At 42.6% G+C, this 23,966-nt stretch overlaps 2 protein-coding genes across 5 annotated transcripts in view; one reads left to right on the top strand and one right to left on the bottom strand.

Annotated features, from left to right (window-relative positions):
- dync1h1 (dynein, cytoplasmic 1, heavy chain 1) overlaps positions 1 to 11,963 on the bottom strand; it is a 33,548-nt gene extending 21,585 nt beyond the window's left edge. For all 3 annotated transcript variants that reach the window (XM_056768833.1, XM_056768834.1, XM_056768835.1), the window contains exons 1-21: positions 11,620 to 11,963; positions 10,881 to 10,968; positions 10,458 to 10,631; positions 10,097 to 10,352; positions 9,492 to 9,678; positions 9,147 to 9,418; positions 8,837 to 9,064; positions 5,620 to 6,696; positions 4,036 to 4,215; positions 3,806 to 3,955; positions 3,518 to 3,664; positions 3,305 to 3,445; positions 3,041 to 3,217; positions 2,840 to 2,950; positions 2,635 to 2,754; positions 2,319 to 2,558; positions 2,069 to 2,224; positions 1,505 to 1,618; positions 1,312 to 1,422; positions 1,022 to 1,231; positions 783 to 929 (exon numbers count right to left, since the gene is read on the bottom strand). In XM_056768833.1, the coding sequence (XP_056624811.1) occupies positions 783 to 929; positions 1,022 to 1,231; positions 1,312 to 1,422; positions 1,505 to 1,618; positions 2,069 to 2,224; positions 2,319 to 2,558; positions 2,635 to 2,754; positions 2,840 to 2,950; positions 3,041 to 3,217; positions 3,305 to 3,445; positions 3,518 to 3,664; positions 3,806 to 3,955; positions 4,036 to 4,215; positions 5,620 to 6,696; positions 8,837 to 9,064; positions 9,147 to 9,418; positions 9,492 to 9,678; positions 10,097 to 10,352; positions 10,458 to 10,631; positions 10,881 to 10,968; positions 11,620 to 11,872 (4,539 nt within the window). In that variant the 5' untranslated portion in view covers positions 11,873 to 11,963. The remainder of the gene's footprint in view (positions 1 to 782; positions 930 to 1,021; positions 1,232 to 1,311; positions 1,423 to 1,504; positions 1,619 to 2,068; positions 2,225 to 2,318; positions 2,559 to 2,634; positions 2,755 to 2,839; positions 2,951 to 3,040; positions 3,218 to 3,304; positions 3,446 to 3,517; positions 3,665 to 3,805; positions 3,956 to 4,035; positions 4,216 to 5,619; positions 6,697 to 8,836; positions 9,065 to 9,146; positions 9,419 to 9,491; positions 9,679 to 10,096; positions 10,353 to 10,457; positions 10,632 to 10,880; positions 10,969 to 11,619) is intronic.
- Positions 11,964 to 15,522: 3,559 nt separating this feature from the next.
- ppp2r5ca (protein phosphatase 2, regulatory subunit B', gamma a) overlaps positions 15,523 to 23,966 on the top strand; it is an 8,540-nt gene continuing 96 nt past the window's right edge. The window contains exons 1-14 of one of the 2 annotated variants that reach the window (XM_056767446.1): positions 15,523 to 15,718; positions 18,384 to 18,583; positions 19,462 to 19,572; positions 19,843 to 19,935; positions 20,021 to 20,151; positions 20,240 to 20,299; positions 20,376 to 20,484; positions 20,574 to 20,627; positions 20,720 to 20,890; positions 20,969 to 21,096; positions 22,075 to 22,176; positions 22,283 to 22,355; positions 22,568 to 22,684; positions 23,039 to 23,966. The exon at positions 23,039 to 23,966 is cut by the window's right edge and continues 96 nt beyond it. In XM_056767446.1, coding sequence (XP_056623424.1) covers positions 15,655 to 15,718; positions 18,384 to 18,583; positions 19,462 to 19,572; positions 19,843 to 19,935; positions 20,021 to 20,151; positions 20,240 to 20,299; positions 20,376 to 20,484; positions 20,574 to 20,627; positions 20,720 to 20,890; positions 20,969 to 21,096; positions 22,075 to 22,176; positions 22,283 to 22,355; positions 22,568 to 22,684; positions 23,039 to 23,173 — 1,548 coding nt within the window. In that variant the 5' untranslated portion in view covers positions 15,523 to 15,654 and the 3' untranslated portion in view covers positions 23,174 to 23,966. The remainder of the gene's footprint in view (positions 15,719 to 18,383; positions 18,584 to 19,461; positions 19,573 to 19,842; positions 19,936 to 20,020; positions 20,152 to 20,239; positions 20,300 to 20,375; positions 20,485 to 20,573; positions 20,628 to 20,719; positions 20,891 to 20,968; positions 21,097 to 22,074; positions 22,177 to 22,282; positions 22,356 to 22,567; positions 22,685 to 23,038) is intronic. The other variant, XM_056767447.1, reaches the window with a different exon arrangement.

Raw genomic sequence — 23,966 nt, 5'->3', positions numbered from 1 at the left:
ACTGCATTTAATAATCTACTGCACTGTAACTTTAATAGCTAATGTCTGTAACTAATGCACACTCAAGTCACTTGCACTATTGTATAGTCTATATTGTTATCTGTTCATAACCACCTGTACATTAATGTTCACAGTATATATCCTTCTGTTTATATTGTTCATAGTACATACCGACTGTCATATTCTCATAGTACATGCCCATTGTAAAGTATTTTCCTAATATTGTATTCTGTATTTATTAACACTGTATATCCTGCACTTGCAAATTGCACTTCTGGTTAGACCTAAACTACATTTCGTTACACTGTACTTGTATATGCGTAATGACAATAAAGTTGAATCTAATCTAATCTAATCTAATCTACTTGCAAATATAATAACATAAATATTATGTTAGGCTATTTATATAATACTGTATATATTTCACAACCACCGCACCAAAAAACTGCCACGTCACAGCACTAACCCACTGTGACACAGTGATCATTTGGATCTAGAAAGTTGACATTTTTAGAGAAAAAAAATTAACAGACTAGGAAATGATGTAATAGCTCTGAGAGAAAGCAAAACAATCACCTGGCTGACAGCACATGAAGAGAAGCTGAACATTTAAAGTGGGGTGCAATTGGTTTTCTCTCCGATCAGTCCAAAATTACAGACATTTTTTAATTTACAAAAATAAAAATGTGTTGGCTGATAGTGATTCTGATCGCAAAAATATCAGTCTGAGCTGGCCCTTTAATGAAAGCGTATTTTGTGTTTTATGAACAGATGTTGCAGACCTTATAGTAAGGAGAGAGCTTCATGGCAGAAACACTGTTGATGTGCTCCTTGACTTTGTTGAACAGATCGTCCCAACCACGGATTAGACGGCACTTATTCTGATAGTTGACCAGATCCAGCTCGTACGAGTTCCACACCTCTCGAATCTGCAGTTTAGGATACAGTTTGAAGATCACACAAACACGTTCCACACAAAGTCTTTATAGACTGAATGTGCGAGACTGATGGATGACAGAACCTGTTTAAGAAACTCCTCAAGCGCCATCTCTCCCTGAGCCACCAGAAGCACGTCCTTCACCACCATCTCATTCTTCTGCAGGTCAACGTCCCAGATCTGACCCAGGACCAGTTCTGACGGAACCCAGTTGACATGCAGACGCTTCATTAACTGCTTCCAGTGACGATCCTTCAGCGCCTCTGACTTCAGCTCAATCACTAACATGTTGACCTGGAGAGCAGCACATTTGAAGATGTTGGTGAAGGTTCATGGAGTGAAAATCAACATTCTGCTCATCGGGTGTTGCTCACCTTCATGTATCCTTTGAGGAGTCTCTGCACATACTCGTATGAAGCATATTGTCGCAGACGGGCCGGGAAGTTCTTTAGCTGGTTGAGGAGGCCGTCTAAACTCTGACGCAGCTGTAAGGAACACAAGTGCGCAGTCAGTAAATCTAACCCCCTGATATGGTAGTGTCAATAAGATGGAGGGTGTGTCGATCACCTTGCGTGGCTGCACAGAGACCCACGGCTGCTCCTTCATCTGATCAATCTGCTCCCAGACCTTTGACAGCTCAGACCAAACGCCTTTTAGATCCTGCAGTTCCTCCAGTGCCACCTGATAAACATGACAACTACAAACATGAAACACTAACAACAGCAGCCGGGCTTGTCTTATAACTGGTCAAAAACTAAAATGCTCGTCTTTAACTGGTCAAAATCCAACATGCTCGTCTTATAACTGGTCAAAAACCAACATGCTCGTCTTGTAACTGGTCAAAAACTAACATGCTCGTCTTTAACTGGTGAAAAACCAACATGCTCGTCTTATAACTGGTCAAAAACCAACATGCTCGTCTTATAACTGGTCAAAAACCAACATGCTCGTCTTATAACTGTCTTTAACTGGTCAAAAACCAACATGCTCGTCTTATAACTGGTCAAAAACCAACATGCTCGTCTTATAACTGGTCAAAAACCAACATGGTCGTCTTAGAACTGGTCAAAAACCAACATGGTCGTCTTAGAACTGGTCAAAAACCAACATGGTCATCTTAGAACTGGTCACCTGTACTCTCTCCTCACTGCTGCTAAGAAGACCTGTGTCCGTCAGCTCCAACGCTTCTTTGGCCCTTGCACACTTCTCTCGATCGTCCTTCAGACGGGCAAATTTGCCCTCGTAGATGGTGAGAGACTGCAATGCCTCCTCCGGACGCAGACTGCCCTACAGCGACAAACAGCAGAAAACTGTGTTAAGATCTGGAGTAGACACTCAAAAGCTACCGTTAGCCGCAACAAGCAGATTTCATTTAACGTACAGCCACTGGTTTGGTTTTCTCCCAGTCTGACAGCAGATCTGTGGTGCGGTTCTCCACAGCACGGTCCTCTTGGACGATCTTCATCTGTAGGTTGGCCACCTGCTGTTGGATGGCCGTGTCTTTGCGTTTCATGATGTCACTGAAAGCACCCCACTCGCCCTCGATGTTATCAATGTAAAGCCACGAGGGAGGGAACTGGAAACGTTGCTTTTCCAGAAGGCGCTGGCCATTGCGGAACAGCTACATGGGAAAACATTTTCCGTCATGTTTGCTTAACTAATAAGCTTAAGAATCTAAATGGTCGAAAAATACTCACATCTACTTGCTTCTCAAACTGCTTGATCTTGCGCTTGAGGGTCTGCACATATGTGATGAAGGTCACGGCATCTGAGGTGCTTGCTGTGTCCACCGAATGCTGCTCCAGTTCTTGACGTGACTAAAAGATCAAACAGAAGCTTGTGACGAACTCTCACAGACAAACGAGGCACGGCATGTTTAATCAGAAAAAGCTTCCCACAAACCTTCGAGATCTGAGAATGGAAGTCCTGCATGTTGTTACCCAACATCTGTCCAAACTTACTAAGGACCTCCTTATGCCATGAGTCGTACTTCAGATTGACCTTTGATTGAACCTAAATGACCAACATTAACTGGTTACAGAAACACCGCTGACGTGATAGTTCAGAAAGAAACGTTGGATTAAAATGAGATTGCGTCCTAACCTTGCCGTAGTCTATAATGACAGGTCCAAATTCTTTCCTGGTTTCTGCATTGTCAAACGTGCCACGAGCTTTCCGGATCTGCACCAGCAGCGCCTGCCACTTGGTGAGATCTTCTCCCAGACGGTTATAAATGTTCTCAGGCTGCATGTCCCACAGGCACTGATACTGCAGCCACACCTGATGATGGACCAATCAGAATCATTCAGCATGTGAGCGTGGTTCTAAATGATGAAAGTCCAATCAGAGGGAGGAGTCAAACTTCACCTTGACGTACTGCTCCACCTCCGAGACGTTGTCCTTCACCGCATTATAAGCCTCCTCCAGCGCAGCTGGACCATCGGGCATTCTGGTCAGAGCGTTTCTATAGAACTTTTCTTCCTCAGATAACTCGTAGTGAACGCCAACCTGTTACACATCACAGGTTAACACACGCACACAAACACAGACAGAGTGATCTGGAGGAAATGTTGTGCTGACCTGATATCTCTGACTCTGGATTCTGGGAAGAGAGAGGATGACCATCTTCCAGGCAAACATCTCTTGGTAGAGTCTGTATCGGCAGTCTTCAATCGGCGGGTTCAGGTAAATGACTTGGTTTGTGATTCTAAGTTCATGGATGATGTTCTGTTTGTTAAGACAGAAAACACAGTGTTGAAATTTGAATGAAACTAATTAATGGCACAGTGTCATTTTACCTTCAAAATTCTTAAAAGAAAAAAGTATTCGGATGATTTTTGACACTGTGTTGAGTCTCTTTAGTGGTACCTTGATCTTTGGTTCTCCTCCAGGTTTGTGGCTGACTTGAGGAGCTTCAGTGTCCATGTCCACATCAGCTTTGTCCTCCATCTGTCCTCTGAGAACCTGTGTCCAGGCCTTAAGTCCCGCCTGCAGACGCACACCCAGGATGCGCTCGATCTGCAATAGACAAAGTATACATGAAACGTGTTGGTCGTCTGAGTGAAGTCAGGCGACCCTAGTTAGCCATGTCAAATCACCTCAATGTCCAGTTTGTTGACCCAGATGGGAAGATTGGAGTAGGAGTGTAGGTTCAGGTCATCCACGGCCTTCTGAATGCGATTGAGGATCTCTGTGAATGTCTTGTTTTCATACATACAGGTTTCAAGAGATCGCACCTCCAAATCAATCTTCTCCTCAATCAGTAGGAGATCGTCCACCTGAGAGTAAAACACTCACATTACATCACCATTAGGAGAACACAGGACATAAGTCTGATCCACTGAAGCTTAAATGATTTCAGTGTCCAGCGACCTTTATATTTCATATAAGAAGCTTTTGTGAACTCAGATTTCTAGACCCAGCAGAAACTGAAATAAACCATTTTAAAATTTAAAATTTACATATAAATATTTAAAATAACATTAGCGGTATGATTATTTTGTAATGACTGCTCTTTCATACATCTCTGTGTATCATTCTGCTAAAGGGGTGATTTGATGAAAACATGTTTAAATGTTAAAATCGGGTCTCTTGTGCATCTGCCAACTCAGAAAATGTGAAAAGAGACTCACATTAAAATAGTTAATGATTTGTCTATCTCTGCAAGCATGTGAGAAAAAGAGCACTCCAGAAATCGCTCTCTTAATGACGTAAGCAGACGTTATTATTATAATATTTCTGCCCCTTGTTCTGAACGTGTCCACCCATTGCGCCGACGCCATTGTTGTTTTCGCATGTGTGAAGTTCCAACACCATGGCAAAAGTAACAAAGCTTACGAAATGTCTGTTGTTGGCTGCACAGAACCACACAGAACAATGTTCCCAGCATCATGAGAGACAAGAGAGCAGTGGATTTATTTAGTTTTCAATGGAAATCTTCCACACTGAATGGTGCACAGCTTCAAATAGAGACATTGTAAGAAACGGTATTTTGTAAGTAAGACCCCAGGGACCCGTGGCAACTTAAAAGTAGATAAAATGTCACTGTGACACGTTTGTCCGTTCACTATCAGAAAGCAATGCCTGTGGCTTGTAAACATGCGACGGGATTGTCCTGTGTAACGTTAATTTGACTTCGAGAAATAGCGATGCGTTTGTCTTGAGTATCTTTACTTCAGAAAACTGTGTGTATGGTTTGTAACCACGCGATGCGGTTCTCTCTCCCGAATGCGGTCGCGACCGGACCAACAGGGACTGGAAGGGCTTCGCAAATGGCCCCAGTGGAAACAGGTGTGCTTATCGAAAAAAAAGTTGTGTTTGGTGTTCAAAGACGAGACCTTGTTTCTCGTTGGCTTAATGTGACCCTACTTTATTGTTTTGTCACTGGAAGCACAGTCTCATAGCCTTGGCTGCGTTTTCTGATGAAAAGGGGGCGGAGACTAGCAGCTCCCTTGCACTTAAAGAGACACACACCAAAACTGCACGTTTCTTCTAGCATGCAAAAGTGGTGTTTTATGAGCTAAAACGTCGCAGACACATTATGCGCACCCCTATGATTTATATAGCATTTGTGTAAAACTAGAAGAAAAAAAACAATAAGGCCCTTTAATAATAAAGGACCTTGTGTCCAAAGGCTCTACTGGTACTGTGTGTGGTTCTGATGGTCTTTTGTTTTTGCCAACCTTTTCTTGGAAGTTGAAGACCGTTTCAGCCAGACGCTGGACGTAAGGGTCAAGCTTGTAGGACTCCCAGACCAGAGAGATGCCCTCGGTGACGAGACCCTGCACCTCCTTCTTAAGACCGGCCACCAGCAGCGAGATGGACATCCTCTCCTCCACCTTCTCACAGGTACGCTCATACGTGCGGACGCTCTCGATGAGCGAAATGGCAAATGGATACAGTTGATTGGCCTGATGTGCTTTGTTAACGATGGCCAGCGGCACACGGAAACTCAGCCACTTTAAGTTACGCACTTCCTTCGAGAGGGTGATGATCTCTGGCAAGAAGTTCACTTTGAGCTTTAGCACACTTCCGGTGCGGCCGCGAGCGCGTGTGTTCTCAATGGTGAAAATGCGACCAGAAACGCCCAGATTGCGTTGCTGCACCTTTCTAGCCCAATCGTCGAAAATCTCCTGCGTGTTAAGCTTGGCACGGAAACTGTCCCCATCCTGCTTCAACTTAAGACCCTCCACGTGATTCTCCCAGCCCTTCCCAAGAACATCCTCCACGCGCTTCATGTAGGCCGTCAATTGCCGATCAATCTGTTTAGCCCAGATAATGGAGCCGGAGACAGGAGGCAGGTCTCGCACGTGGCTCATCTTACACGACTGACTCTGAGGGTACTGAACCTTAAATTTATCATGCAGAGACTCTATGTCGTCTTTGACGCGCTGGATGAGCTGCGTTTGGTACTCGCGGATGGCTCCGCGAATGTGGGGTCGGACAAAGAGGGCGTTAAAGCGCGAGAATATGCGGAACATCTCGTTGGCATTCTTGGCTGTACCCAGCTGGTCCCGCAGCCGAGCCGTGATGCGGGTCTCTACGCGATCGATGCGTTCATCATAGCGCTTCATAGCTGCCTCCCATGCTTCCATTCCCTCCTTCGACACATCCAATCCATCAACCTCTTTCACATTTTCATAGGCCAGATTGACTTCCTCGATAGCATTAGCATCCGCAGCGTCGAAGAGCACCTCCGCAACCTTCATGTCGGGGGGCTCGGCGATCTCACCCGGAGCGTGCTGGGGAACCGCAGTCACCTACAAACGAGAAAGCACAGATGTGCTGTGACATCACACTAATCAGGCATGTGATCAGCCAAGGACTGATTTTTTTCTCCCAGAATAAATCTTCTTTAACCTTACCAATTAAAGGTTACATGATTTAAAACTGTTGGCCAAAAATAGATATTTTTCACTTTGCAACAATAAAAAAATCATAATTACCAATTTTGGAAATATCAATTCAAATCTTTATTAGTTTAACAGTCACCTAAACAATATTAAGTAAAATAGGTTGATACTTTGTGCAAATATCTTATGCTTCTTTTAGGCCTACTTTTCATTTTATTTTAATCAGCAATAGTTAATTAAACAACAATTGAACACGAAAAGTAAATACAACGACGATGTTCAGTTTCCCAATTCATAAAAATGGCACAACAAGCTTTTTTGGGTAACAAAACAACCGTGTTTGGCGTATGTTTTTCATGGAAGCGGTCCTCTGTATTTATAACCATAGACAATAAATTCCTAGACGCGGCAAAGGCCACTCTGGTCAGCAGCTGCGATGCATCAACGGCGCCGCCATATTAGGTAGGGCAAAAGCCCACTAAACTCATAGAAATGAATGGGAGAGCTGAGCTTTTCCTGCATTAAAAGCTAACCAATAGTTACATATTGTAATAAAATTCAAGTAGGGAAGGAAGGAGTTGGGAACCGGAAGACATTTTCAACATTTAATAAAGTAATAGAACAGCCGGCGGCCCATCACGGACGACCGCCGGCGAACAAAACATAAATTCAAAACACAAGAACATGAATATAAACTTAACATGTGTCCGGGCCCGGTCCTCTCTCATTTACATTTACATTTAGTCATTTGGCAGACGCTTTTATCCAAAGCGACTTACAGTGCACTTATTATGTTAGGGATATATGCGCACAATAGAATAAAACAACCACAGGTGGAAGTATTAGTAGAGAATAGAACACACCTTGTTGAGATTGTCTCTGACTTTTATTTGAATTATCTAACAAAACACCTAAGGTAAAATGATTTCATTTACATATCTACAAATAAAAAATAAATAAAGATTTTTAACCGGGGAAAGGGCTTTTTCTGTCATCATAAAAGATGTATTTTTTATAAATCTAGTAAAACAATTACAGCAGTAAAACATGTATGTGAGATCGTAAAACAAATAACACTGTCAGGCATTAAAAACTTTAAATAGCATTTCATCTACCTTAAATCACATAAGGAATGTATACACAATTATTAAGCTGAATGAATTATGAATGCTTGACAAGCTTGAGTTTTAACAGTTCCGTATGACAATATATATTTTTTCAAGTCTAACCATCTTTAACTGGAGCTATATTGTTTCTTTACTACACGTATAAATAATAATGTGTTGGAATTAGTTATTAAATTATTAAGTTATTAAAATTAAACGGTTATTGTGTTTTACTGCAGAAAACCGCAGCTCCACCACCCACTTGTATGTATTGATAGTCTGCTTTTTCCCTGACCAATATGGCGGCGGCGTTGACGTATGATCCCGCGGACCATGGCGCGTCTAGGTATTATTTGTTTTTGCTTATAACAAGCGTGTGCATGACGAAGAGAGCTTAGAAAAGATCCTCTTGGCTGGCTGTATGATGACTAAGTGCACATCCCCAAAACCCCCAATCCCGTCACAAACAAAAATAAATGTAATATATGCAATTAAAAGTCCTGTTTTCCTGTTGTAACCCCAGCATTGGGCAGTAGGTACTTAGACAAGCATTATTGTTCTTCTGCAATAGTAAATGAGAATTCTGTTCTTATGTTATTTAAGTATTTCTTTATAATAATAGTCTTGCCCCTATACAACTTCAAATAAACTACTTCAAATAAAATAAAAATACAAAACTACAATAAACTGTCAGGAGCATAAAATTCAATGCTTAAAAAACAATAGACTTTAGAAACTAAGAAGACCCTACGGATGGATAGACTTCGCGAGCATGCACAATTTAAAGTCACAGCTGCAAGTGCACATCATGTGCTGTTTGGGACGGGGCTGTAGTTATGCTGGACCGACCCCTAAAGAAACCCCACTGGCTAACCCATGGATAAGCCAACACATGAAAGAACTGTGCTGTCATTAAACAGAGTATGATGATGCTGTTGTACCTGAGGTCTCAGTACACGAACAATGACGGCTCTCAGCTGCTCGTGGTGCCGCCTGAAACGCCGCATGTGATCCAACCTGGCCTGAAGCTTACGGTGAGCGGGACTGAGACGCCACACCATCTTCAGGTTCTCCTCTCTCTTTCTCTTCACGATGTCCCTCAGGAGCACTTGGAGTTTCTCATACTCATCTTCCCAGGTCTGGAAGACTTCAAAACACGCCACCATCACCTGCAAAACACAGAGGACCATGAAGCATCATCTACAGGTGCGATGCAGCAGAACAAAGTTCTACCATGAACATCGTTGGTACCTTTTCAAATTCCTCGTATGCCACATGCATGAGCTTGCGAGTGCCCAGGACTTTAAGGAGCTGTGAGCTGAGGTCTCTGGAGATGGCCTCCACCAGACGTAAAGCACGCTGGATGGGGTACTTGGTGTTTCGGATCTTGCGAAGGTGGGTGAAGATGGCCACCAGCGCCTGCCGGATCTTGTCGAGTTCAGTGGCTGACAGAAGATCGTTGAGGGGAAAATCCTTCATCAGAGGGTTGTAATCGTTGACGGTCTCAACGGCCTGCTTCAGGCCTGGAGAACACACACAAAGATCAATGACATCATCACAATAGAACTTAAGACAGGTCACGGCACGACGTCTCACCGGTGTCTGTGTCGAAACTGACTGTGGCATGAAAACGTTTGCCATGCTTCAGGATGTCCAAGGTGAGCAGGACCTCCGGACTCTCACGCTTCTCCTGTATACGATTGAGGGCACGCTCAAGGTTGAGCCAGAAGCTGATCTCCTGCAGGGCTGTCCCAGAGGCCGGGTCACGGTCCAGTTTAGTGACCTGTGAGGGGAATTGTTCACAGGTTAACAACAGCAGAACATAGTGACTTAAGCCTGAAGACACGTGGAGCCGAAGCACAGCCCTACAAAGTATACTGCTATTGACTCATATACACATGGGTTTTGACGCACACACATTACGACATATCGCAATATCTCTCCGTGCCTACAGGGGTCAGGTTTTCTTTAACTACATTGAATCGATTCTCTCAGGACCCAGTTGCCACCGGGTAGATACTGCAAGAAATGGAATGCGTAACATGTGCGTACTTTATACGCGAGGTAATAAAATTCCGGCAGTGCACATACTATTCTGATGATGAAACTTGCGTCATGCGCACTGCTCGCTGTCCCACGCAAACGCATATTGAGGGAACTATACTATGGCCTTTATACAGTTAGAGAAACAACGGCCAAACCTTCTGGATTTCTCTGATCCAACGATTGACTCCAGACTGCAGCTGGTTCAGGAAGGTCGGGTCCTCCACTTTATTACCAAAGTCAGTGACCTTTGGTTTCTCTCCTCGCTCGTAGCACTGTTTGGCCACGTTAGTGATGATTGGGTTGATGAGCAGACTGATCTCTGGGATCTCGATGTTCTGCTGGAGGTGGAGTAATCCCATCTCCAACTCTGCGATCTTCTTCTCCACTGACGGAGCCATCTTATCTCCATCTCTGAGGCACAAACACACATGCACCATTTTTAAAAATGGTTCTATATATTTACACATGTACTGTATGTTTATATACCCTTATTAACAAGCTCAAAGATGATGTTACCTGTCTGCTTTGCCAGACTCCCGAATGTAGGATTTGAAGTACGGAGAAACGGCATTACTGATGAAAGAATGTAGAGTCTCATATGGCGAATCCTCGCTGAGCGTCAGAACTCGCACCAGAGTGGATATTGGCTTATCTGCATCGATGACTCCAGTGCGCTTGATCAAAGCAAGGCTGCAAGACACACCATGATTCTGTTAGCCACAGCACAACAGTGAAACACTTGTTTGTCTAACATATACATATAAAAGATTGTCAGTTTAATCTAAACTTTTAAGATATACTTTGACCATTTTAACTGACTAGCATAAAACTTTCTCAAGGTTGTAAGGATAAAATATCCTAGAGAGATATCACAGCCCAAAAACATGTTTGACAGACAGTGAGCTGTGGCATGTGAAAATAAAGACATTGATTGATTACCTGTTGGATTTGAGTCTGTAGTGGATGTCAGTGCTGATGGTGTATGAAATGGCCTCTCTCTCCTCCTCTCCTTCATCTCCAACATCCTCTGCAGTCGAAATGTCACCATTAAAACAACAGTCCTTCATTTTTTTTAAACATTCAACACTTTTATTTGAAAAGTAGCAAATGAAAACATGTGACAGATCAACAGAGAATCAAGTGTGCATGTGTGTGGGTGTGTGTCATTGCCTGCAGTCAGTAGAGAAACAAACAGCACTCCAGATACAAGCAAGAATAAATCAAATATTATATTTACAATCAAGAGAAAACCCGCAGATAACATAACGAGGGAACAAAGAGTACACAACATAAATACAAACTTAAATCGGACTGCGTGCACCGTGATGTCACTGATCTGATATCTGCAGTGCAGCAAACACGCCTCTCATCCATCACAGTAAATCAGATGTGTTATCTGTGCTCATTATTTTATTATTTTAATTATTTTATTACTGAACTTTTATTTTGACATACGTCACCAACAACACAGACAGGGTGGGGTGTTTGGACAAAGCACGTCATCATCCAATCTTACAATATAACAATAACATATAAAACAACGCCAATTAACATTATTCTATAACAAACTGTCAACAGCTCTATTATTAAACCTGCGGACTATGAGTTAACATCATTTTTACGATGTATGTTAGTGTTTTACCCTTGAGATGCGTTAAATGTAATATGAAGTTTGAACCTTTAAGCGCGCTGCGCTCCACTAGAATCGAGTGAATCTGCGGATCTGACAGGAATTTTCTCATTTGCTCGAGCGAGCTCTTCTCCTCCAGCGCGCTCTCGAGAGCCGCGGGCGCATCCCCGCCATCCTCCAGCAGCAGCGGCACGAGCTTACGGATGTGTTTCTGCAGAACAGACGCGTCCGCTACAGTCTGCACGGCCGCAGAAACCTCCATCCCGCCGCCGCTGTCGTCTCCTCCCCCACCGTCAGACATTTTCGAACTAGACAATCCACAATAAAACCAACGTTAGATCTGAAGAGAACGCGAGCTGTAACACTGTCTTTGACACCTCAGCGTAATGACCAGCGCCCAACGAAGCCGGAAACTTTATTGTTGAAAGGATTTTGGGATATGTAGTTTTTGGCCAAATCAAAGAAATAAATGAAGTTGAGAAGGGAACTACAATACCCAGAAACATAGCGCACGTGTCAAGCGTCATGCAGCCCGTCTTTCTCTGCAGCAGTGTAATGTCATTGTGTTGTAGATATGACTCGACAGTTATCTTCCGCGTGCCCGGCCCATTTTACTAATAATGTCTTTATTGTGTTTGTCTTCTTGAAAATAGTTTTACTCAGAATTTGAAACCCTTCTGTGTAATGCTGAATATAGGTCATAAAAACAGCAGAACTTTACGAAGACATGTTGACAGAGTTATATTTGTGCACAGAGAGTCAGCAGCTGCTTTGTAAAGTTTGGACTTCCCTAGTAGGCCTTCTTTCTGAGTCCACCCTATTGTTTGGTACGTTAACATGAGTACAGTCCCTATGAAGTCAATTCATACATAACATTAAAGCGCTGCTGTAGTTAGTATTGAGTAGAGTTATGTTTTATTTAACGAAATATGTCTTTAGTTGCTGTGTATGAGACAGTCCGTGCGCTCCATTCCAAAGTGATCATCATCCCTATGCATAAATCTCTTGATGTGCTAACTCTATAGAGGTAAAGCGCAATTGTATATCTTAGTGTGTCCGTTTAAAATTCAGTTGGCAAAAGGAGCAATAAAAACATAATTTTTCTTAATTTTCGACGTTTTGTGTGGTGTTCCCTTCCCGAATGTCCCTTCGGAAATAAATCCCGTTTGGAACGCACCGAGTGTGCGCGCGCGCAGGTTAGATGTGGCTCCTCCCAGGACAGCCCACAGTCATTGTCACACACGATGCCGAATAAGTCAAAGAAAGACAAGGTAGCACTTTTCCATCTATATAGCTATATTTGGATAAAAGCGTCTGATAAAAGACTAAATGTAAATATTTACGTCAGAATGGTACTTTTTTATATGTAAACCTGTGTTTTCAGTCTGTAAGATCCAGCAGAAGTTCTAGCAAACATCATGGAGACAAACAGAATTCTGAAAAACAGGTAACTTTAGATTTTTACTTTGTGAGATGTTTTTTAGTTTTGTGTGGTTGTATATCTGTCAACATGAATATATTTAACTGGGATGAAGGTGATGGACATCATTTCATTATTACTGTGTGACAAAAGGAATTTTCACTGAGGAACTTTTGCTCAATAAAATAAGCAGTACAACTATTGACATCAATAAGAAAATGTGTTGAGTGGTGTGAAAACAAAGTGGATTGAGTGGAAAGTGGCTGATGTCATTAAAACAGGCGTGTGTGAGCCCAGCAGCCTCTCGGGTGCCGCTTCTTTACATAAATGAGTCCGGCCTGTAAAGAGAAGCTGCTCATTGAATCTCATTCTCACAGAGTTCAGCCCCAACCACACAACTGCTGCGCGTGAAGCACACGTCCGCTCAGAGCTCGCTGAAGAAACACCGCCGACTGAGCTCCTCCTGTTTCTCCATCAGCAACAACAGAGACCTCCTGACACTGTCCCACCTGACAGGTACACACGCACATCTGTGACTGATGAAACCAAACACACTCCAACGCAACGGACGTACTGTAGCTTTAAATTCTGTGTGTCATTATTAAGCATGTTCTGATCATTACACAGCATGATTCTGCTGTTCTGCTGACACTATGACATCATTTGAGTCATTCTAATCATTTGCTGTCCTTGTTTTGTGGATTCGGAGCAGCAGTTGAGGCTATAGATGAAGAGTTGCTGCTTCGCAGGCTTTCGTGTCTTTCTCTTAATGAACGGATGTGGAGTGATGCATAATTTAGACCTCAGTGGATACAAATGAATGTTGACCCTGAATCTCAGTGATACATTATCCTCCTGCCGTCTTACCCCACTGGCTGATGTTTATTCACTCAAGATCATGACATATTTGTGCTGGAAAACAAGACAAAAATATGAAGTAAGAAACTCATTTTTTAGTGTGTGCCCGATGTAAGACACATGGAAAACAGAATAGCGTTTAGAATTTCCTTTACACAGTCTTGTGTTTGAATAACCTGAGAACAGAAATATTGTATGTCATGTGTAGAGTGTGCTGTCCCAGTGCCTATCCCAGACATCTGGGGCACTAAAGCAAAACTTGTCATAACAGTTCAAACTAGAAATAAACATAACTGTAAACTATAAGGAATAAACAATTTAAATCAATTAACGCACTGAAAGACTAAACAATTCATTCTAAAATAAAATTGAAACTTAGGTTGACAAGTAAATGATTCTTAACCTTAATTAACACGTGGCTTGGAACCAGCTGTAAAAACAACAGTATTTACCAACCAAATGAGCGATTAACAAATATAAAGCGTGATAAATATAGTTCACTCAATACTGCCAAGTTTACGAAAACACATCAATGCTTCTCTTAATGTGATGGAACGCACTAAAAATGACATATTATCATGGGCAAACCAAATGCAGTGGTGTGCATTATAGCGGAGACTCACGTGAACACTGTAGTTGGTTTTGGGCCGGTGGGTCATTCCCTCTAAATGCTATTGAGCTTTAAATAATCATATATCTTTTGTATAAGCCCATATAGTAGATGCGTTTAATGTACATAGCAATATTGATATTTGATTTGACAGTTTATTGTAAGTGTGCATTATAGCTGACACCCACATGAACACTGTACAGATGGTTTTGTGGTCTAAGATTTCCCTTTAAATGCTGCTGAAGTTAGAAACGTGTATTAATGTGAATGTAACTTTGGAGACGGTCCCTAAATCCAAGAATGTCAAACGTCAAACGTCAAGCAACTTAATGCCAGTTTAGAGGACAAATACTGAATTTATGCTATTGAATAATTTGGCAAAAAAATAGGAGTTTAAAATAGTAGAAACATGCCTCTTGTTCTTTTGCTTTGCGTTGTTGGCGTTTGTTTCCCGCTCCGAGTCCGAACTTTTAAACCCACATGTGGAGGCACATCACGCGCATGTCATTACCTGCCGCGCACCGCATGATGTCCGAGAACGTCACAGTCTTTAAAGCAATGAAGTATTAAAAAGGTTATAAAGGACATTTCGAAACGATGCCTCTAAAGTTATAAAAAGAGCGTCTTGTTTACCATCGTGTTTTTGATTCGGTGCTCAAGGGACTCCCTGGTGGTGCAGAGGCCACACGCAGCCTCCGTATGGGGTGTATGGGTTACAGTACATACTCTACACACTAAATGTATTGTTAGTTTCTTTGGATGACATGCATTTATATAACATACGTACAGCAGATGGCTTGAAATTGTGCTGAAATAATCAAACATGAAAGTGTTGTATTAGTAGTGTTAAATGTGTGTCCTTTGGAACATTAGTTTTGCTCTGAACAGAGACATTCATGAAGATTAACAGATGAGTCTTGTTCAGACACCACCGCTGCGGGGCTTTTGTGGTCGTTAGTCCCGCCCCTGTGTCTTCCTAACCAATAGTCATCAGCTATGACGGGCAGTCTTATGATGTCATCGCTCTCGGGTGCAGTGAACCAATGGGTTACGCCCTCCCCGCTGACATCACAGATCGGTTGTTCCTCTAGCAGCAGCAGCCGCCGCTTCGTTTCTGTTGGAGGTTTTGTGTTAAAATGGAGGCTTGTGTCCTGCTGTGAGTGCGTTCACTTTCATGCGGGACATCTGAGGTAGGATGGGTGTAGATGCTCCTAATTCCAACGGGCCGTTCCCGCCTGTGGCTCTGCTGCACTTCAGAGGTTAGTGAGAGAGTGATCGGACAGACGGATGGCTGTGATCAGACGGACTGTGGTCATCTGATGCTCTTCATTCATTCACTTTGTTTATTCATCAGCTGCTGACTGTGCTTCAGCTTCATTTCTCTCCGTTATAGTCTTTATATTCTGACTACATCACTGAGAGACAGAGAGCGCGCTTTAGTTTACTGCCTTCTACCCATCCCCCCTTCAGACCAGCAGTGATGTCACAGGATGTGATGTCACAGGCAGCGCTAGACTCTGTGTGTGTGTGTTGTTTTTGTCTCTTGTTTCTTTTATTCTTAAATACGAGGAGGAAACAGTCGGATCATGAGTCGATAACATTGTGTGTTTGAATTGTTGGTTGTGTGAATGAACATGAACATTTATGAACGTCACTTCATAGTTATGTCAATCTGATCAAATCTGATAGAAGTGTTAGCTTTCCAACTGAAGGTTTCATTTTGATGTCTTATCATTAGTTATGTCATATTAACATATAGAAACTGATTATAATGTATCTCTACTAACACACGTCCCATGGAAAATTTGACACACAAAGTGCTTACAAGCTCTAACTTACAACCATGCAGAAGTTGTGTATGTTTTGTACCTCGTATTGAGGAGATACTGCAATACTCTCATGTATTCTATCTTTAATAAACTTCTCTGTTACTATCTGTATGTTACTAAACATTATAAACAATAAACTTGGTATGTATGTGTGTGTGTGTCGTGTGAGTGTGTGTGTCTGTCATGTGAGTGTGCGTCCATGTGTGTGTGTTCGTGAGTGTGCGTGTGTGTTCATGTGTATGTGTCGTGTGAGTGAGCATGTGTGTGTGTTCATGAGTGTTTGTGTGTATATGTTCGTGAGTGTGCATGTGTGTGTCAGTGTGTGTTCGTGACTGTGTGTCGTGTGTGTCTGTCAAGTGAGTGTGCATGTGTTGTGTGTGCGGACGTTCATGTGTGTTGCGTTTGTGAGTGTGCGTTCATGTGCGTGTTGTGTGTGTGTTCATGTGTGTGTGTCTTCGTGAATGTGCGTGCATGTGTTTTCTGAGTTTGCGTTCATGTGCGAGTGTGTATGAGTGTGTCGTGTGAGTGAGCATGTGTTTGTGTGGTCGTGTTTGAGTGAGTGTGTTTGTGTGTGTATGTTCGTGAGTGTGCATGCGTGTGTCAGTGTGTGTTTGTGACTGTGTGTGTCTTCGTGAATGTGCGTTCGTGCGTGTTTGTGCGTTCATGTGCGAGTGTTGTGTGTGTATGTGTGTGGCATGTGAGTGAGCATGTGTTTGTGTGGTCGTGTTTATGTGTTTGAGTGTGTGTGTTCGTGAGTGTGCATGCGTGTGTGAGTGTGCATGCGTGTGTCAGTGTGTGTTTGTGACTGTGTGTGTCTTCGTGAATGTGCGTTCGTGCGTGTTTGTGCGTTCATGTGCGAGTGTTGTGTGTGTATGTGTGTGGCATGTGAGTGAGCATGTGTTTGTGTGGTCGTGTTTATGTGTTTGAGTGTGTGTGTTCGTGAGTGTGCATGCGTGTGTGAGTGTGCATGCGTGTGTGAGTGTGCATGCGTGTGTGAGTGTTCATGTGTGTGTGAGTGTTCATGTGTGTGTGTTGTGTGAGTGTGTGTGTCTGTCTGTCATGTGAGTGTGCGTGTGTTGTGTGTGTTCGTGCGTGTGTGTTCATGTGTGTGTGTGTTCATGAGTGTTTGTGTGGTCGTGTTTATGTGTGTGTGTGTTCATGAGTGTTTGTGTGGTCGTGTTTATGTGTTCGAGTGTGTGTGTTCATGTGTGTATGTTCTTGAATGTGCATGCGTGTGTCAGTGTGTGTTCATGACTGTGCGTTCGTATGTGTGTGTGTGTCGTGTGAGTGTGTGTCTGTCATGTGAGTGTGCGTTCATGTGCGTGTGTGTTCGTGAGTGTGCGTGCGTGTGTTGATGTGTGTCGTGTGAGTGAGCGTGTGTGTTCATGAGTGTTTGTGTGTTCGTGTGTGTATGTGAGTGAGTGTGCATGTGTGTGTTCGTTACTGTGTGTGTGCGTGTGTGTGTGTTTGAGTATGTGTGTGTGTGTGTGTGTGTGTGTGTGTATGTGAGTAAGCGTGTGTTTGTCTGCTGAGTGTGTCATGTAACCCTATCAGTATGAAGTGAGAGGGATTGTGTGGCTCACATTCAGTTTTGCTTCATTCATTGGTGGTGTTTGTGTTTGGATGATGTACATGATCTTATTTGATGATCTGGTGCTGAAACACACGTCTGGCTAAAGTGTCATGTAAGAAAACAGAAAGTGTCAGTTCATGGCTTTGTTTCCTTCACAACAACATTTATGATCCATATGATCTTGTTTAGAAGGGTTTGATGGCAAACATCTGCTCTGAATGAGCACATGATTGAAGGGGAACAGGCTTATTTGAGCGTTTTCTGATCTGATCATCATTGAGCCGTATATGAATGTTTGAAGGAGATATTGATATAAAAGCCGCTGATGTTATTATTAATAACCTTGTGATAAGTGTGATGTTTGCTTTCTTCTGAAAGGTCAACGCTGATCTACATGCAGGCGACTGATCGCTCTGTTTCGTATCACATGAACACTTGATTCCTCTGAATAATGCACTTCTGTGTTCTGGTCTGTGAGAAGATGATACGATAATTAATTGTTCAGTCTTGATGCCGTTTCAGATGTTCCTCCGGCCGAGCAGGAGAAGCTCTTCATACAGAAGGTACGTCAGTGCTGTGTTCTCTTTGATTTCCTGTCCGATCCTCTCAGCGATCTGAAATGGAAGGAGGTGAAGCGGGCGGCGCTCAGCGAGATGGTGGAGTTCATCACACACAATCGCAATGTCATCACGGAGCCCATTTACCCGGAGGTGGTGCACATGGTGAGTCACACCGAGCTCTCGGACGAGCCGTGAGCTTTGATCGTACAGGAGGAGGTTTGTGTTAACTTCCTCCTGCGATCATTTGACTTCCCTTACACACAAACCACACCTGTGATCATTAGCAGAATGTGGTGTGTGAGGCTTGTACGTAAATCTATTTCAGCTCATGTGCTCTCGTCATGTGAGGGATCACGAACAGCCAGCTGATAAAGAGTCTTATATTACTCTCAACCAGTTTATTTTGTGAAAACAGACCGATGGATGTACATTTTCCTTCTTTATACACGACACCATGATCTGTAAATATCATTCATTAAAGAGTGCATAACTAGACATTTTTAAGGTCCAAGTCTGGTTTCTGGAGTGTCCAACAACAAGTGTATGTACATAGAAGGTGTAAAAACACAATTATTTCGTAATAATATGCAGTTTTCTTACCTTACGTCTCGACTGACTCTCAAATGAGTAGTTCCGGGAATCATCTGTGTAATCCCCTCCTTCCCGCCAGCCTAGTGTCATGTGATTGGTCAGATGGTCTAGTCCGCTGTGATTGGTCTACAGCAAATGAGGCCCTTGAGCTACAGTGTCTGGGGGAGAAGAGTAAGGTTTTGGCAGGCAGTCCTAGATAAATGTAGGTGTAGGGAGTATATGTAGTGACGTAAATCTGCGGCGGGTGGCGAATCAGACGAGGGACGGCTCATTTGAGTGCTTACTTTCACACACGCCAACATTACACACTGCATGAAATGTCCTTCTCATGATCTCATGTTATGTACTCTTTAAAGTATTTAAGTTGATTTGAAGGCTGCAGTTCAGTGTCACACATTCTCCGTCATATCTGTTGATTTGAACGACTTGTGTTTTCACTTGTGTTCCAGTTCACTGTGAATATGTTCAGGGGTCTGCCGCCCTCATCCAACCCCACCGGGGCAGAATTTGACCCTGAGGAGGATGAACCCACTCTTGAAGCAGCGTGGCCTCATCTTCAGGTGCTTCACCTAACCCTGTCAGCATGTCACACGTGTCTGATTACATGTCAAAGCCACAACACACAATCGTTGTGGAGCATTTTTACAGTGGGTGGGGCTAAGTAGTGATTGACAGAATGTCTTATTGCTCCGCTGTACTCACAGCAGCTTTTGGGAGGGAAAGAACTAAAGAACGAGTTTAATCAAGTCACCCACAGACACGTGTAAACATCTTCAGAACCTCCTAAAAATCACCTAAAATTGAAGTAAAGTTTCTGTTTTGTGTTGCAGTTGGTTTATGAGTTCTTCCTGAGGTTTTTAGAGTCTCCAGACTTTACGCCAAATATCGCAAAGAAGTTCATTGACCAAAAATTTGTAATGCAGGTAATTCTCGTATTCTGTTGATTGTTGATTCTGAAGTTTGAGTTGAGTATGAAGTATGAAGTGTTGTTTCTGAACTGAATTTCAGCTTCTGGAGTTGTTTGACAGTGAAGATCCTCGAGAAAGAGACTTCTTAAAAACCACACTGCACCGCATATACGGCAAGTTTCTTGGCCTCCGTGCATTCATCAGAAAACAAATCAATAACATCTTCTACAGGTGAGTCGGCTCTTTATTTGTCATGCGTTGGGTTTGAAGATGGATTGAGAAGAGTCATTCACACCACACATTCTCTGTGTTCCTGCAGATTTATTTATGAGACTGAACATCACAATGGTATCGCTGAACTACTGGAGATCCTGGGGAGGTAAGACTTTCCCGTCGCTCTGGTGTGATGTGAATATATGATCATGTGATACAGTCTTCTCTCTTCTGTCGGACAGTATCATCAATGGTTTTGCTTTACCATTAAAAGAAGAACACAAGATTTTCCTGCTGAAAGTTTTATTGCCGCTGCACAAAGTCAAGTGTCTAAGCGTCTATCACCCTCAGGTAAATAACTACACATCATCTGATCTCAGATCGGACTCTACAGATGCAAGTTCATGTTGGGGTTGTGTTTGATGATCTTTTCTTCCTAGTTGGCGTACTGTGTGGTTCAGTTTTTGGAGAAGGACAGTACGCTAACAGAACCGGTGAGACTTCAGAATGAAGGAAATCAATGGCTTTTGTGTTGTTATTGATGTGCTGTTATTAAAGTCCTTGATGTTGTGTGTGTGTGTACTAGGTTGTCATGGCTCTCCTGAAGTACTGGCCCAAGACTCACAGTCCAAAAGAGGTGATGTTCCTCAATGAACTGGAGGAGATTCTGGACGTGATCGAGCCTTCAGAGTTTGTCAAAGTGATGGAGCCGTTGTTCAGACAGTTAGCTAAATGTGTTTCCAGCCCTCACTTTCAGGTGAGCGTTCCACCAAAGCCATTCAACTGGAGATTTGATCAATGAGCCATTGCCTGACAAGTTTGTATTTGATGCCAGGTGGCCGAGAGAGCGCTTTATTACTGGAACAATGAATACATCATGAGTCTGATCAGTGACAACGCCACCAGGATTTTACCCATCATGTTTCCTGCGCTTTACCGCAACTCCAAGAGTCACTGGAACAAGTAGAACACACACACACTTATTTTACATTGTGTAATTTGATTTGACCACGTTTGACCTATTATTGTGGTATCTATGGAAAGGAAACAAATAATCAGTCAAATTCATCTTTTATTTTGTTTCTTTTGTGTTGTTTGGGGTTTTTTACACACTTATGAGTATAGAATGGCAGTTTGTGACTCTAATAAAATCATAAACCAGATATATTGACACTGAATTACTTCTATAGTATGATCATACGTGTAAGGGCTGGGCGATTTATATCGTGATTCACGCGAATTATTAATCAATTCTGTGTTTTCTGCACGGCTCTTCTGTGAACTACGCCTTTTTAATGAGTAGGAAGTATTCAATTCATTTCAAGTTTATTTATATAGCGCTTTTCACAATGTGTATTGTTTCAAAGCAGCTTTACAGGGGCAAACAGAAAAAACAGAAAAGTTAAAACACAGCACAGTGCATGGTGTTTATACAACGAGTAAGATCATTCTAATAAATAATATCTAATTTATAAATAAAAAAATAAATGAATGAATGAATGCAGTCTCAGAAGTACTGCTCAATTTTAAATTCACTACGAGATTGAGTCGTTTATAACATGTTTTTGAAAAAGCAACACTCGTCAAACATCATCACTATAAATATACTTTATTATCATGAAAATACCTGAAAAGGTTTGAAGAACAGTGATAGAGTATCACCATTGGCATTTCCTGGAACTAATCGTTCCTCTTCATTTTCCCATATTATGAGTTTCTGCGCAAGAGCGCCCTCTGGCTTTCAGATGTGGCTGCATTTAACTGTAATTCATTGAGAAACTGAGAGCATAAGTATATCACCCAGCCCATGAATGATGACAGTTATGATGAATATGGTAATCATTGTCAACACCTGTATATGTGACAGTCTGTGGTGCTGGTGTTTGTTTGGTCTGGAGTTTGCTTGTCTGTGAGATGAACTGAACGTGTTTCTGTGTGCAGGACTATCCATGGTTTGATCTACAACGCACTAAAGCTTTTCATGGAGATGAACCAGAAGCTGTTTGATGACTGCACACAACAGTTCAGAGCGGAGAAGAACAAGTCAGTCACATCTCTGTGATTTAAACCATAGAAATATTGAATGATGTTCTGCTTAATCTTTATTTTATATAATCATATAGAACGCTAACCATTGTTTGTGTTTTAGAGAGAAGATGAAGTTGAAAGAAAGAGAAGAGGCTTGGATTAAGATCGAGAGTCTGGCCAAGTCAAACCCACAGGTGAGATTCTCTCGGTCTCACTCACGCTGACTTCAAAGTGAGAGACGGTATAAGGATAAAACATGATTCAGCGTGTGCTGATATAAAGCATGTCATAAAGCAATCATCTATGATCTTCTGTCTCTTTGACTTCATCTTTATCTTTATCTCTCTTTAACATTCATTTTTTTGTCTGTCTGTTTTGTTTTTATGGTAACGTTCTTTTCCACCAGTACGGTTTGTATGTCGATCCGTCTGGACTAAACAGTCCTGTAGAAATGGAGACTGATACCTCCTTTATAGAAGATGTTCAGATGTTAAAAAAGACAGTAGAAGAGAAAGGCCTTCAGGTAATTGAGAGAATCCGTCTGAGCATCACGTTGTGGCAGAAATGCCCATATGGAAACAGGCCGTCCAGAAGCCGCCGTTGGTTTGGCTTGGATTCTAAATTCCCACCGAGCATACAAACAACGGCCATACGGTCATCAGACCTTCACACCAAAGACGAGCCGCCTTTCCATATGGGCAACACAGAGAGGATCCACTCTTAGATTCTTTGATTCATGTGCCTTCATTCTCTAGTTTGATCTGATTTCTGTGAAATGTTAGGGTGAGGCACAAACCACCTCACACCATCTAACAGAGACGACAGATCTTTAGCATGGTCCTGGGAGAAGACTGATGTGTGTTTGACTTGTGTGTAGATGCAGAGAGATCAGAGGAAGGATCGTCCGCTCATCAGACGTAAATCTGATTTGCCTCAGGACTCATTCACCACCAAAGCCTTGGAGTCGCACCGGCGCGCCGATGAAATGCTCACCAACCACAACGGCCACTAAGCCAAGCCACGTCTCATTCTCAGCTTCACGTCATCTGAATCTCAGTGGGGAGTGGACGAGGCGGAAGCGAGCACAGCATCAGCCGAGACGGCGGGCGAAACGTCATGCTTTTCCTCCTTTGTGGTTTTATTTTCGAAGAAGCAGAGACGGCTGTCAGTGCCAATACGGTCACCTTTAAAAACTCTCAGACGAGTCTCTGTCATTCTCTTCATACTGGATGTTTGTGGCGTTTTAGATGAAATCTGTGTGAACTCTCTTCGCATTGAATTACTACACTTTGAATGAGTTCATACACTTCTGTGCCATAATGTGCTCTTGACTGATTTCAGTTTGTGTTCGTTTAATGGACTTTCTCTGGCAAGATCTGCCACTTTATAGTGTAAACAACAACAACCATACACCCTAACATCCATTCATTTTAATATCACTGTGTGAAGATCTGTCCTGTGTGCGTGTGCGTGCGTGTGCGTGTGTGTGTGCGTGTGCTGCTGTGGCTGTTTCTGTCATCAGCTGATTCTGTTGAAGAACATCATCATCATCATCATCAGTTGATCTGAGAACTTGATCTTTGGTGGACGTCAGAGAAGATCTTCACAGTCTTGATGCTGAGCTGAACTCATTAGCACATTGACAGACACATCGATTGTTCTTCACTTTCTGTTATTTTATTCAACGAAACAGAAGCACTTCCTGAAAACTTGAAAACGTCATTGTGTGTGTGTGTGTGTGTGTGTGTGTGTGTGTGTGTGTGTGTGTGTGTGTGATGAATCAGTGACCTGCCTGCAGATCTTTT

The sequence above is a fragment of the Triplophysa dalaica genome, chromosome 15 (assembly GCF_015846415.1).
Source record: "Triplophysa dalaica isolate WHDGS20190420 chromosome 15, ASM1584641v1, whole genome shotgun sequence".
Lineage (NCBI taxonomy): Eukaryota > Metazoa > Chordata > Actinopteri > Cypriniformes > Nemacheilidae > Triplophysa > Triplophysa dalaica.
This window is presented reverse-complemented; position numbering and strand designations above follow the sequence as displayed.